The sequence below is a fragment of the Primulina tabacum genome, chromosome 18 (genome assembly GCF_025594145.1).
Source record: "Primulina tabacum isolate GXHZ01 chromosome 18, ASM2559414v2, whole genome shotgun sequence".
In the NCBI taxonomy this organism is placed as follows: Eukaryota; Viridiplantae; Streptophyta; class Magnoliopsida; order Lamiales; family Gesneriaceae; genus Primulina; species Primulina tabacum.
Genome location: NC_134567.1, coordinates 31,751,566 through 31,766,023, shown reverse-complemented (window position 1 = coordinate 31,766,023; position 14,458 = coordinate 31,751,566). Strand labels below are relative to the sequence as shown.

Below are 14,458 nucleotides of genomic sequence, written 5' to 3'. Positions count from 1 at the left end.
GAAAATACTTCGTTGCCCTCGAATTGACAGCATGGAATGGACAGAAAATCAGATCCAAATCAAGAATAATCAGTAGCAAAAAGATATTAAATTGTTCAAAATCAAGAACTAGAGGAACCTATATTTATCAAATCATTGTTGATTTCACAATTTAATGATAAATAGTTGTTTGTCCGTAAAATGACTTGGAGACATGATATTTTTCTTGCGAACATATAACTCACGACCTTAGATATCTTTCACGTAAAAAAATGAGTTTTGATAAGATTGAGATTTATATCTAACTTAATTCAAAAATTAGTTTAAAGAGAAATGATTGTTTAAGTTTATGTGTACAATTATGAAGGATTTAATCTAATCGACGTGAAACATCTAATAAACAACGCTTACTCCTAGGAATGAACAACTTATTTACAAAACATTATCGGGTGGTCCATAAGACAGTCTAACACATAACGCTAGGTCTGAACCAGGATCAGAACTTGACCCTCATTCCATGTTCAGATTGAGATTTAAACATAACTCAACCTCAAAAACTAGTTCAAAAGGAAAGATCATAACTAATTCAATCTCAAATACCAGCTCAAGTACAGAAGATTGTATAAATTCATATATATGATTCACAGTTCAACTTATTTTAAATTAATTAACATGTAAAAAGTTTGAATGGACAAATATCTGATATGGCAGCTGGCGGATTCCTTGACCCCCTTTCTAATTATTAGAATAATAAAAACATGGGGACTACATACTTCGTGGTTGGTATGACTTAGTTTGATTTCCTAACCTCTCTCAACTCGAACTCAAAATAAACTAAAAATGAATGGGACAAAGCTACAATCCAACGTAAATAATTGGAGAAAAAAACCTCTGTTTTATCTTTTGAAAAACCATAAACACGTGCGAACTGTTATCACAAATATTTTTGAGTATTTTATAATCAATTTTTTTTTAACAAAAATAAAATAAAATAAAATAATGATAATGTGTCAAACAACTAATGTGATAAAAATAATAAATACTACCAACCTATGCCTCGCGTGCACATATTTTAAACTTAATTAATGTTTTTAAAATATTCGAGTTATTGATTATGATTAACAAATCATTTAATTATTTTTAGAATTTACTAAAATAGGTTGTTTGTAAAAAAATATTAGTATTATTATTTATAAATAGATTATTTTATCTGGTAAATTTATTTAAAGGAATTGGTTTTAAATTATTATTTTTAATTGAACAAATCACTTAGTATAAATAAAATTGGAATTGAAAAAAAAATCCATTTCCGGGATAGTTAATTTGGTCAAGTGTGTGAAGCTTGGGACCTAGGCTCCAAGTTCGAATCCCGCAAAAGTTTTTCTTACTTGAGTCAGTCTGCATTCTTTTGCATATTTACGTCTTTTGCATATTTACTTATTCCATAAACTATTGCACGTATCCAAGATTCATCCAGTGTAAACCCTAAGGACGGTTGAAAATATGTCTTACGATAAAGTTTGTCTTGATAACTATAACCTAACCATATAACTATAATTATTATATTTAAAGTTATGGATTTGATGATTTGGACAACACGGGCCGAATTGCACACGTCCCCCTCAAAACCCAGGCCTACTAAAGTAAGTGATCAACCATTTGCAAGCTGAACCCATTTTCCAAGTTTCCAGCAGTTTTCGTGTAAAATCGAGCTGGGCCGAACTTACTGGGCTAGGGCTCCCTATGTATTTACAAACATGTTTCAGTCAAAGGCCCACCCCGTCAAATGCGATCCGTACATTTGTTTTAGTTTGTATAGATATAGTGTTTTGTTTGAAAGCAAGCAATCCGTGTTATGTTATCCAGACAAGTGTTCAATTTGCCTGCAGAGGTTGAGATTTGTTCTCTTGCCTAGCTACCATTACCAAGTTCCAAAGCATAGCGATTATTATCAAAAGCTACTTTTGATTAAATTTATTAATTGTTTTCTACTTTAAATTATCAAAGTTACACGCAATATACTTATATTTTTTATACTTTTATATTATTTGTGTGTGTAAAACTGTAAAAGTACACAGATCTCAGATAATATACTCTCAAATGAAGAAGAGAAAACTCAAATAATGCGGGTAAATACAAAGGAATCTTAATAATAATATTTGACAGAAGAGAGGAAAAGACATTACTCGGGGAAAGCATGGAGAGTCTGCCATAATTGCAGAGATCACGCACAATAAGAACAATAATAACCTAATCTCCATCGAGTCTATGTCACGTTAGAACATGTACTCTTGGTTTTTGTTTTATATAAAATGATAAATCGATCATTTTATTTTAAAATTTAATAATATAATTCATCGATATTTTTTTATTTTATAATGATATGATTGACTAATCCATCTTATACAAACAACTTGAAAATAAAACTTTCTGAATCTGACACCTCACGCCATACCATAGAACCCAATCGATCACGCTAACCCTGCTGTTTACAACTGACCATGTTTCCATGATAATCTGCGTAACCGGCAGTTAACTCTTTGAATTTATTTTTTAAGTGATTTTGGTGAAATATAGTGATCAAAGTAGCATTCTCGACGTCGATTCGGTCAAAGGCATGGGTCATTGGATAACTTAATTATTGGAATCATCCGGTTAATTCTTCGAATAACAAAATTAGATATTTTATTGGGTTAATTATATTTTCCCATGTTTATCGTGATTAAAAAATAAATTAACTAGCTCTGAAAATTATATATAACTTATTTATGTCAAAATTACATTTAAACTTTTAATTTTAAAAATTAAATATACCTCCTCAGGATTTTTATATATCTTACGATTACCACATTTTGTTCATAATATTAATGATTAATATGGATTTACAAAAAAATATTTAAGAAAAAAAGTAGAGAACATGAATATAAAAATAAATTTAAAACAAAATAGATTTTTTTAAATGGGGTCATGACTATCTGGTAAATCGAAGGACTCATACCAAAATGCCATCCGGTTCTACGATTTAACCATCGGTCCAATATCCGATTTTAAAAACTCTGTATGAAATTAATTTGACACAATATCCATGTAAAGTTTTTGTAAATAATCGCAGTGGAAGATTTTACCATGAAAATCAAGTCTATCTTTGTTTAGCTATATGTCAAATGGACCAAATACAATTCATATCGTATGCTACGCTTTGCGATCTCAAAAATTTGCGACAATAAAGAGCTTTTTATTTTATAAATTTAATTAGCAGAACCAAACTCTAAAATTTCATTTGACTATGTGAGAAATTGTTCTAAAAATGAATCTTGCGTAAACTTTTTTCATTTTAAAAATATTTGAACCCGATAAGTGAAGATATATATTTTTGTAATGATAGATTTTGATTTGTCATGGATGATTTTTTTTGTGTAAATTAATTTAATTAAGCTGATTTATGGTTTATTAACATCCGGAATATGTGGTAGTGGAAAGTCTTTATCAGTACTTTGCTTTAATGTCGTTTTGTGCTACTTTTTTTTTTAAAAAAAATAAATTATTATATATTACGGTGAATAAAAAGAAAAGGAGATGATATCTACGACGATTTCATAATAATATTCATAAAATAGCAGTCAAAATAGTTAATGAAAGCGTTGAAAAACGAAAAGGTAATTGATATGGGTCAAATCTGATGAGGACACAGAATCGCACACTATAATCGCATCCTTTTGCTACTTAACGAGATCCTACTTACGTGAGCACTATCCTCACTTTATTTCAACGGATAAGATCTTGCCACACATACAATTTCACAAAAAAAGTGGGTCCTATATATGCATGAGCAAATCTTGGCCATCCATCCTATCATGGGGACAATGTCCACATGGATAGGATGAAATAAACCCATTTTGCTTTTGCGATTCTCATTTTTTACCAATTATTTTTCCCTTTCTTGTTTATATAAATATTTAAAATCTATGAGACGTTCCACACATAATATATATAAAATGTTTCTTTTATAAAAAGAAAGTACTCGACCAACGACGAGGAAATTCAAGTTAAATAAATATTCTTACGATTTACACAATGGAAAGAAATTGAATTTTTGCAACATTTGTATAACTGTAATTGTGATGAAAAAAATATATTGATAAGCGAAAGAAAGGATAAAAAAAAAACAGAGGTTAAAAAACAAATGTCAAATTTAGAAATTTTATTTTCTCAAATGTATATTATATAAATTAAAGACGTTTACACAAAGAAAGCCCAATAAATGGATATGCATGCATTATGGTTGACACATTTTTGTAGTGTGTATATTTTATAAAAAAATATATATATACAATTTTGATATGTTGTTTATTTATTATTTTCATCAATAAGATGACATTTATTTATTAGATTTATAATTTGTATATGCTTGATCATGTACATGTAAATATTACATTATTGATGAGCAAGAAGATGAGTAAGCAAATTGACTATATATATATATATGTGTGTGTGTGTTTTAGAGATGGAAAACATAATTTTAAGTGATTATTTGGAATATAAACTTGAAATAAAGAAAGGTCTGATTTTCTGGTAATTAATAAAGTCGTATATGTTAATTTAGAAAGGAAGAGAGAAACTGAGAGGCAATAATGAAGGTGAGGAACGGGACCAAGTTGCAGGGCGTGGGAGAGGACGAACATGACATTGTCGGTTTCCTTTCTTTTTTATTTTTATTTTTACTGTTAAGTTAAATTCCCAAGCAACTATCTCTCTCTTTCTCTCTCTCCAAAGCTTCACCACAAGCAACCAAGCTGTCCCTTGTTGGATACTTAGTTGGCTGTTGGAACGACTGCAACACCACCACTCCCCCTCATCTTTTTTCCTTGTTTTCTATCTAATTTAACCCTTTTCTTTATCTTCTGCTTCTACAAAGTCTCCATTAGCCAGTGTTTAAGCTACGTTCTGCTTTTGGGTTTCTTGTTCAGAGTTTAAGTCATGGAACGAGCTCACTGTTTATCTCTCCTTCCATCTTTCTTTGATTTATCGTTGTAGGGTTTTGTTATTTACCAAATTTGGGGTATCGGGTTGGTATGATTAGCAGCGTTTCAAGGTGTTTTTTTGGGAAAAAAAGAGTGTCTTAGCTGTGTTAATTTTAGGGTTTATTATTAGATAGATCATAATTACAATGGCGTTTACTGGTGAAGATAAGGAAATTAGGATGCAAAGCTCTTCCCTAGGATACAATAGCTCTCTTGAAAACTCCAATATTGCTCAACAAGAGAAGGCGAGAGTCGCTGAACCCAATTCCGGTGGCTCCAAACCGAAGCCTACGAACCCTAGATTGAACTACCGGGAATGCCTCAAGAACCACGCAGCTAGTATCGGCGGGAACGTCACCGACGGCTGTGGTGAGTTCATGCCCAGCGGAGAAGAAGGAACTCTCGAAGCCCTCAAGTGCGCCGCCTGCAACTGCCACCGAAATTTCCACCGCAAAGAGCATCACGGGGAGTCGGCGGCCGCCGCAGGTGCTGCGATGGTTCACCGCCTCCACCTCACCCCGCCTCTTTCTTCCCCCTCGATGAGCCATCATCGTGTCGGCGTTGGTGGCTCCGGTCATGCTCACTGGAGTTCCATGGTGCAGCCAGTGAAGATGGCATTCGGCAGGTCCGGCGGAGGTGGAGTAAGCGCTGGCACTGATTCTTCCAGCGAGGAGCTGAACTTCAACTCCTTACAGGTGGCGCCACCGCCGCCGAAGTTTTCCAGCAAGAAGCGGTTCCGGACGAAATTTACGACGGAGCAGAAGGAGAAGATGATGGTATTCGCTGATAAACTGGGGTGGCGGATTCCCAGAGAAGATGATAGTGAATTGCAGAGGTTTTGTGCTGAAGTTGGGGTCAAGAGACAGGTTTTTAAGGTTTGGATGCATAATAACAAGAGCAATTCTTCCAAGAAGAATCCCCAAGAATTTCAATAACTATCATCATCATATATAAATAATCAATGTGCTTCATTTATATATTTATTATTATTATTATTATTATCATCATCATTATTGTAGAGACATTCTATGAAATTTGCTAGATATATATTATATAATTTTCTGGTCCTTATTTTAATTCTGCATGCTTAAACACTTTCTGTTCATCAAACTTTCTTGGATTAGATGATTTATGTGTGACATTATGATGGGGGGATTTGTTTTATTTAACATGTCATTAATTCAAATTTTATAATTCGGGAAAAGAACAACTCTTTATAATTCATTCATTAATGAGTTGATTCTTTTGAGTGATCTTAAATTCCAAATATGATCCAGGAGTACTTATGAATGCCTCAGGTAAGATTTAATAATTTACGAGCTTCGACATGGGTGGCAACAAATTTAACATATGTTTTTTTTTTGTTGTTGAAGATTTTGTGTTTAATAATGTCGGAAAAAATTGGTGTGAGACGGTCTCACGGTTCGTACTTTGTGAAACATATATCTTATTTGGGTCATCCTTTTATTGTGAATATCGATAAGGATGATCCGTCTTACAAATAAGGACTTTTGAGATCGCTCACAACAGATTTACTCAATAATGTTTTGCCACCTCTTCAAATTTAAGTTCTGAGCCCGTTGTTCCTACAAATTCCTCTTTCTCCTGTTATATTAATTGGTGTTAAGTTTTCGCCAAGTTTTGGATAATTTTTTCCCATTAACTTGTCTGTTTTTAAGTTGTCAAATTTTGGTCCAATTATTAACAAACATTTGGATATGTCAGCTTAATCAGTATTTTTTTAATGTTCATGTGGTTATTGTCTGATTCATGTCAGAATTTGACGCGATATGATTAAAATAAAAACAATCAAAATTGTTGGATCAAATCTAAACTTTGAGATAGGATTAAAATAAAAAAAAATTCAAGATTATTGTATGAAATCGAACTTTAAATATTTAGTAATGAATGAAAACTCAAAATGAGATAAAATCTTTAGTGAATTAAAACTCAAAATGAGGTAAATGAGTTTTGATAAATTCTTAATTTTGATAAAAACATATTCTTCCCGGGGACGATTCTCCGGCCGCTAAGGGTTTTGGTAAATAGAGTTTTAGTTTTTCGATCTCGGAAAATTTTGTGATTGAAAATGTTCTGTTATTATCGATTTCATTAGTATTTGTTAAAACATATATAGATAAAATGCAAAGGGATGAATATTTGTAGCTAGAGTGCCCAATAGGTAATTTTTTTATGTCTAAATTTCACGAAATTTCTATGGCAAACAAGAAAAATAAGTTTACCCAAACTTTTTCAATCGATTAAATTAAAAAATATCAATCGATCAAAAGGCCTGAACGTATTATATTTGCAATAGAATTTGCAAACGAAATCTGCAACCAGGATTGAAATAAGTGATATATAAGGACTTCGAAACATATACATTCTCAAAAAATCGTTCGACCCCAAGTCAAAGCAAACAAGACACTTCGATCTATCTCGACAGTGGATAGTCAGTAACTATTGGACAGAGCAAATAGTTACTTGCAAGAGCATACAAGTTGCAAAAAAGGCCCAAACCAGTTGAAGAAAAATATATATATCGTCAAATTTAATGGACACACACACACACACACACACACATATATACATACATATATATATATATATATAAATATATAATACATGACAGGATAAAATAGATGACAGGTTTCATTGATTAGTCACTTTTTTTTGTCGAAGTTTGATACACATGCATGTACGTATACAAATAATTACATATAGCATGTGTAAATTATTTTTAATTGAAAAAATACATTTGTTCAGTTTTATTTTTCCGACGATGCATGAGAACCAGGTTGGAATTACAAAATATATTATTCATATTTGAGTAAAAACTATGCGAATATCAATAAAATTTAAATTTATATGAAATCTTCAAGACTGCAACCGTTTTCTTTCGATGCACACTAAGTGACACCCGAGTTAACACAATAATATGCATATTAAAGCCTTTAGTACACCTAAAAAAGGTATCGATTTCTTTGGTTCTCGAGGAGTCGAAGGCCCCCCGACATTTGGCCCACTTGTAATGTTACTTGTTCAATGCTTTTAAATTTCATGAATTTTCTCTTACATTTCAGAAGTGTTTATGAATTCAAACTTTCACAGAATATATTACGCATTTTAAGTACGTTTCATCATTATATATGGTCTTAATCTAAAATTCTAAACGTGTTGCATATACATTTATTTTTCTGTACTACTTGCTAGCTCGATTTTACTTATAAGGTTCTTGGGTATATATGATGGATCGATCGAATTAGAGTTTTAAAATCTCATTTCAACTATATATCATGAGAGACTGAGAGTCTCTTCCTGCATGAAAATTTAATCTATTCATCGAAAAAGACACAGCTATAATCTTGACTTGTGAACAACTTGCTTAAGTGAAATTTAGTTTTCTTTTTAAAAAAATAAATAATTTCTTTAAAATAAAATTAAATAAATGATGAAATAACTAGTATATCCAACTATTAGCTCGAATATTTGACATCAAGGCAATTTGGAATAAAATTTAGAGACTAGCTAGTGTTTCAAGCATACTGTACGTCAATACACTTTTCGGATAATCACAGTACAAAAGATACAGTTCCTTACACATATATAAATTAAGCTAACAAAATATACGATGGACGCCTACTGTGTTCTTACTTATACGAGGATCGATGAGGTAATAATACTCACCTATTGTATGTACAATTTTTCTTATATTTGTCATATCCAATAGGTGATGTCATCTCATATGTACTCACGTAAGTGTGCACTGTAGATATGTAGCATATCAAAACTATATATATTCCCACCGCGTATGCTTAATAAGCTTTATATTTTACGAAGATTCCAACGGTGATAAAGTATTTAGCCTTGCGCCGGCCAGTTCACTAGCTATTGTAGCCTGAGATTCTTGAGAAGCCTGTAACAAAAATAGAACGCCGGCCCCGGCAAAAAAAATAAATCAAAGATAAATTTCCTGCTTCAAATGTGATTTACATTTTTATATGAATGTAAACGAACAATGCTAGCTAGCCATGAAAATAAATTCATGATAGTAGAAAAGAAGAGATGTTTAAATGACCTGTGTTCGTTGCCATATCCTCTAGAATTGCTTGAGATAGCTCCATAATTAGGTATAGGGACTCGATCATTTTCTATGTGATTAATGTCTTTAACTAGAGCTTCATAATGTCTCTTCACTTCCTCCGCTGATTTCCCACCAACTGCCTTGGCTATATTATGCCAGCGATCCGGTGTATCCCTGTCGTATTTCGCCAGGGCCTCTTCGAACTGCTTGTTCTGTCTCGCCGTCCATGCCATTGAACGTGCCGATTGACAAGAACTCGACGCCATTAGCTAGCAAGGGAAGAATCTGTATTTAACTAAAAAAAATTAATTGTTGTTTGAGGTATTTGTCGAGCAAAGGTGTACTTTATATATAGATGAATCAAAGGTAGTGGAATAGGGCAAGTTGACAGGATTTTGTGAATATTAATTGAAAGACAAGATTTTGGTGAATTCTTCAAAAGTCCCTTTTCTGGTCTTTTTATAATATCATCATGAGCAAGTGGATTACCAAGAGAATTTCTCCCACATGGTAGGATTAGATCCCTTGATCTGATCAACAAGACATACTATTTAAGATAGATGCCCCAACACATTTCTTTATTAATATATATATATAGGAATTTTTGTACAAAAAATATGTAATATATTGCTATGTTTGCATGGTTCCTCAGTACATCTAGGTTCGGATACATGTATTTGATTCAAATTAATTTTATCGATATAATTATTATATATCTCGCAGATATAGATATATATCGACGAGACAGATAAAAAATATTTAAGAAATATTCGAGACTCGATTGTTGACGAATTAAATATATGAATTGACCAAGGATCTAAGATTTATTGATTTTCCAGTTTGCAATTAATATAGGCTGATAATTAATATGATGGTGATTTGACTTCAATATAAAGTGTTTTACATGCTAAATTATTCCTCTTGTTCGGAATCATTTTATTAAATCTTGATTTCCATGATTTTTGAAAATTTCTGATGGAACATGTTGCAGTACCATGATTCTCCAATTGTTAATTTTGAATGTTGACCCTAAGGTTACTTAATTACATAATTTGATAAACTTAATGGTCAGTTACAATTTAAAAATTCGAAGAAAAATAAATATATTCGATTGGCTGGTTTTGAAGAAAATGCTTCAAAAAAAAGGCCCTTTTTGTTGTAATGCACAATTAAAATCGGTGACTTCATTGGCTCTTCTTAGAATTTTTTAAATGGTCAATAATTATTCTGGCAATAATTAATTATGATATGAATAATATTGATTTCAAGAACATGCATCAAATTGCACTGTGCATGAAGGTGACGTCAATAAAATGGAAAGATCAATGGTACATTATCGATCCATCAGAACTTTTGGTAAAATTTTCATGATTATTCATGGAATATTTATATATTATAAACTAAATGTTTTTTTTTGAATCAATTATTTAAAATTTAGCACTTGTGGGAGTTAAAGCTTCGAAGAGTTTTGAATTAGCCACGAGGATACAGAAATATTGAATCTAATTTAATCTAAATTAAATTTAATTTCTAAATTTTGTGATGAGCCAATTGATCACAAAACACTAAACAACAACATTTTTTGATGTTGAAGTCTATTCGGTTGAGGTTTCATTTCACAATATTAAGATCTTTGTCTTTATATATATCTATCTCTGCTTGTCGTCAACGCCAAGCAGGTCTTTGTTTTCATTTTCTTGCCCTATAAAGTTTAAAAACGATGAAGAAAATTTGAATAAAAAGTCATAAATTTGGGAAAGAGAATTTCAAAAGGGTTGAATCAACATTGACGAGGATCAAGCAAGGGCGTGACCCCTACCCTACCCTACCCTACCCTACCCTACCCATGGAAATGAAATTTATTCCGAAAGATAAGATATATAAATGAACATGCACCAACATTGATTCCGGAAACATATGCTAGCTTGGTGGATTTGACCTTTATTAATTTATCCATCAATTCCATAGCTAGTTGGGTGAATCTTTTTTTTTTTTATATTACAATATTAATAAATTAGAGTTGTTATTATTACATTTTTTATTTTTAATTAATATGGAAAAATGATATTTTTTTTTGGTTTGTTATTTTTTTTTTTTAATTTTGGATTTTGGTCTTAACTTTTAAAATTTTAGTTTTGGTGCTCTTAACTTTTAATTTTCGCATATTTTGGTCTGATTTCTGATGCGATGTCTGACAAATCAATAATTTTCGATATTAGCATCAAAATACGTGACTTTATTCGCTTGAAATTAGGAGCGATCTATACTTGAGATCGACTGTGATAAAAAAAAAAGAAGAAGAAGAAGAAAAAAGGGTGATTTCAGAATTCATATTTGTAGAACAATTCATCATACAATAGCAGACCTGAAATTGGACTTTTATTTTTGGAACTTTCGATAAAGGTCCCTAATGTGCATCACATGGAGCCTAATTTCAGCGACTACAAACTCCACCAGCCACATTGCATTGTAAATGTAAGAGGCTCAGCCCAGTCCATTTGGGCCACATTTTTTTAACTTTTTTTTAAGTTTTTTTAAAAAATAAAAAATAAAATCTGTTTAATTCGTTACTCAATGAATTTAAGAAAAGTTTTGATTTAATATTTGTTTACATTTAATAATTATTTGTGTATGATTTAGTAATATCGGGGAAAATTAGTATTTTGATTATGTAGGTTGACATGCTTTGAATTTTAGTTATTTAATTTGTTAAAGTTTGGTTTTTATCAACTCGTATTTTTTGTTTGTCTTCTATTTTGAAATCACTAAATACAATAAATATTATTTATTTGATATCGATTCTCTCTTACTGACTCATCAAATTTCAGTTTTAGTTTTCTCTATTTGGTCATGACAATTTTACTCATTTTTTTCGGAAAAAAAAAACAATGTAATGCTGATGCGACGCTAATGTACGTAGTGTCAAATTATCAATCACGGTAAAAAAATTACTGAGATTGTTAAAAATCAAAATACGCAGGACTAAAATAGAAATGTTATAAAATAAAAAACCAAAATTTCAAATAGACAAATATAAAACACCAAAAAATAATTTTTCTAGTGCTTGGTTTGGATTTTAAATGCTTTAAAATTTAAATTGATTCATGGTGGATGTTTGGTGAGAGGTATATATAGCAAAGAGAGGTGCTTCTCTGTTTATAGGTGAAGCAGGCAAAATCTAGAAACTTCGAGGAAGTTGATCAGCCTAGAATATTAGCTAAAAAAAATTTATGACGTGTGTATGAAATGAAAAATTATCTTTTTCTAATAAAAATATCGCTAATAATCGATTTTATCAATGAAATTAAATTGAAAAGACAATTTTATTATATCCGAAAATTTATCTAACTTAAATGTCATAATATTACACGTTTGCACGAAATTGATTGTGATATCGTTTTAAGCTAACATTAGTGTGAAGAGTAGGTCTCTTGTAAGACGGTCTCACGAATTTTTATATGTAAGACGAGTCAACTCTATCGATATTCACAATAAAAAATAATATTTTTAGTATAAAAAGTAATATTTTTTCATGGATGACCCAAATAAGAGATCTGTCTCCCAAAATACAACACTTGAGGCCGTCTCACACAAATTTTTTGTGTAGTGTGAAATATGATACGATTTATTTAATATAAAATTTATTCATATGATTAAAAGATTCTTCCTTGACATTTGACAATGAAGAATCCACTGTTTTGGTAAAGTCATCAAGTGAGTGACCTGCTAACCTCAAACAACACCTACCAAGGAGTTGGTCTACCAATTAATGTAAAATAGAGTTTCTTAACTTTTTGAAATGGTTGAGTTCAAAAATTATAAAAATATATGTAGGACCGAACGATTGCCGCTTTATCAAAAGCTATAGCTAGTAGTGATGGTGCAACTCAAATCTTTTAAATCGCACAGCAGTTCAAGCACCACGATTCGATCGTTCTACCAAGCAGAGACAATTATTGCATCCAACAATCTTCATCTCAATAATTACACTCCTTGCAATTAATGAGAATCGAACCCGTGACTTTGGCTTTGATACCAATTGTAGGATCGAACGTTTGCCGCTTTTACTAAAAGTTATAGCTAGTAGTAATAGCGCAACTCAAATCTTTTAAATTGCACAACAGCTCAAGCACCAAAATTCGATCGTTCTACCAAACAAGAACAATTATTGCACCACCATACAATATATCAAACACCTAGCATTTGCTTGAATGCTACGTAAAGTCCTCACTGTCATCAAAGGCTCTCGCATGCCTAAGGCAATGAATAATAGTGCTATCTCGTCTATATACACTGATGTGACCATCACTCTTTTAATCCGGACGTTATCATGATTATTGTTCACGCTAGCACCAATTTTTTTTAATTTAAATTTTAGTATAATTTTTATACATTGTTCTCGTATTGTATACCGTGTGATTCGTCGTCAAGATCTACACGGGTTTTAAATAATTTCTCACAAAATTTGTATACCGTTATATTCTCATCATCTACATGTCCAGATCCATAGTCTCCCCGTCTTTCACCTCACAAAAGCTTTATTAAATTTTCATGTTTTAATGAGGATTTCGAAATCTAATTTAGATTATAAGAATATAGAAATTTAATTTCGTTTACATTTTATACTCATGAGTGTCTCTTTATAACGTCCATTGGGCTTAAACAATGAATTTACATGCAAAACATATTTGAAATTTTCCGATTGGATGAGTAAAGGATATAAAACAAATAACACCAAAAAAATAAAATATAATGAGTAAATAACATAGAAATTTAATTTAAACAAATCTATAAAGATTTGAAGTTAGTGCAACACTTCCATCTCTCAATTCTTTTTCACTTGAAGAAATTATGGATTTTAAAATGGTATCTGCACAGTTTCCACCATCACTTTTGGATTTTATTTGCATTTTGTAATATTTTTTTAACCCATTCACTTCGGTGATGTATATAGAATCAATAATAGGTATTTTATAAGACGATTTCACGGATTTTTATTTGTGAGATAAGTCCACTCTACTCATATTTACATTAATAAATAATATTTTTATTATAAAAAATAATACATTTTCGTAGGTGACTAAATAATTAAGATATATGTCTCATTAAATTGACTAATGATATCGATTCACAAATTTTTTTAAGTATGTCTCTTGTGAGACGGTCTCACGAATTTTTATCTGTGAGACGGGTCAATCCTACCAATATTCACAATAAAAAGTAATACTCTTAGTATAAAAAAGAAAACCCAAATAAAAGATCCGTCTCACAAAATACGACCCGTGAGACCGTCTCACAGAAGTTTTTGCCTTTTTTTACGACTAAAATACTGTGTGTTAAACATTATTGACTGAATCAATTAGTTGATATAAAG

General features: G+C 31.2%; 2 protein-coding genes across 2 annotated transcripts; one reads left to right on the top strand and one right to left on the bottom strand.

The window, feature by feature from the left end:
• Positions 1-4,694: 4,694 nt before the first annotated feature.
• LOC142533609 (zinc-finger homeodomain protein 2-like) lies at positions 4,695-6,066 on the top strand. Its single transcript, XM_075640434.1, has one exon. The coding sequence runs from the start codon at positions 5,147-5,149 to the stop codon at positions 5,933-5,935; it is 789 nt and encodes a 262-aa protein (XP_075496549.1). The 5' UTR covers positions 4,695-5,146; the 3' UTR covers positions 5,936-6,066.
• A 2,466-nt stretch (positions 6,067-8,532) lies between these two features.
• Positions 8,533-9,433, bottom strand: LOC142533134 (protein RADIALIS-like 4). The gene is made up of 2 exons (XM_075639778.1): positions 9,079-9,433; positions 8,533-8,916 (listed from the first exon to the last, which is right to left on the bottom strand). Exons 1-2 carry the CDS (start codon positions 9,348-9,350, stop codon positions 8,889-8,891), a joined length of 300 nt encoding a protein of 99 aa, XP_075495893.1. The 5' UTR covers positions 9,351-9,433; the 3' UTR covers positions 8,533-8,888.
• Positions 9,434-14,458: the final 5,025 nt, after the last annotated feature.

What these genes read in the sequence shown, in the direction of transcription:
- LOC142533134 (XM_075639778.1), bottom strand. Translation starts at nt 9,350, where the DNA reads ATGGCGTCGAGTTCTTGTCAATCGGCACGTTCAATGGCATGGACGGCG. An exon ending in GGATATGGCAACGAACACAG is followed by an intron (nt 8,917 to 9,078) that starts GTCATTTAAACA and finishes TTTTTGTTACAG; the next exon opens with GCTTCTCAAGAATCTCAGGC.
- LOC142533609 (XM_075640434.1), top strand. Translation starts at nt 5,147, where the DNA reads ATGGCGTTTACTGGTGAAGATAAGGAAATTAGGATGCAAAGCTCTTCC.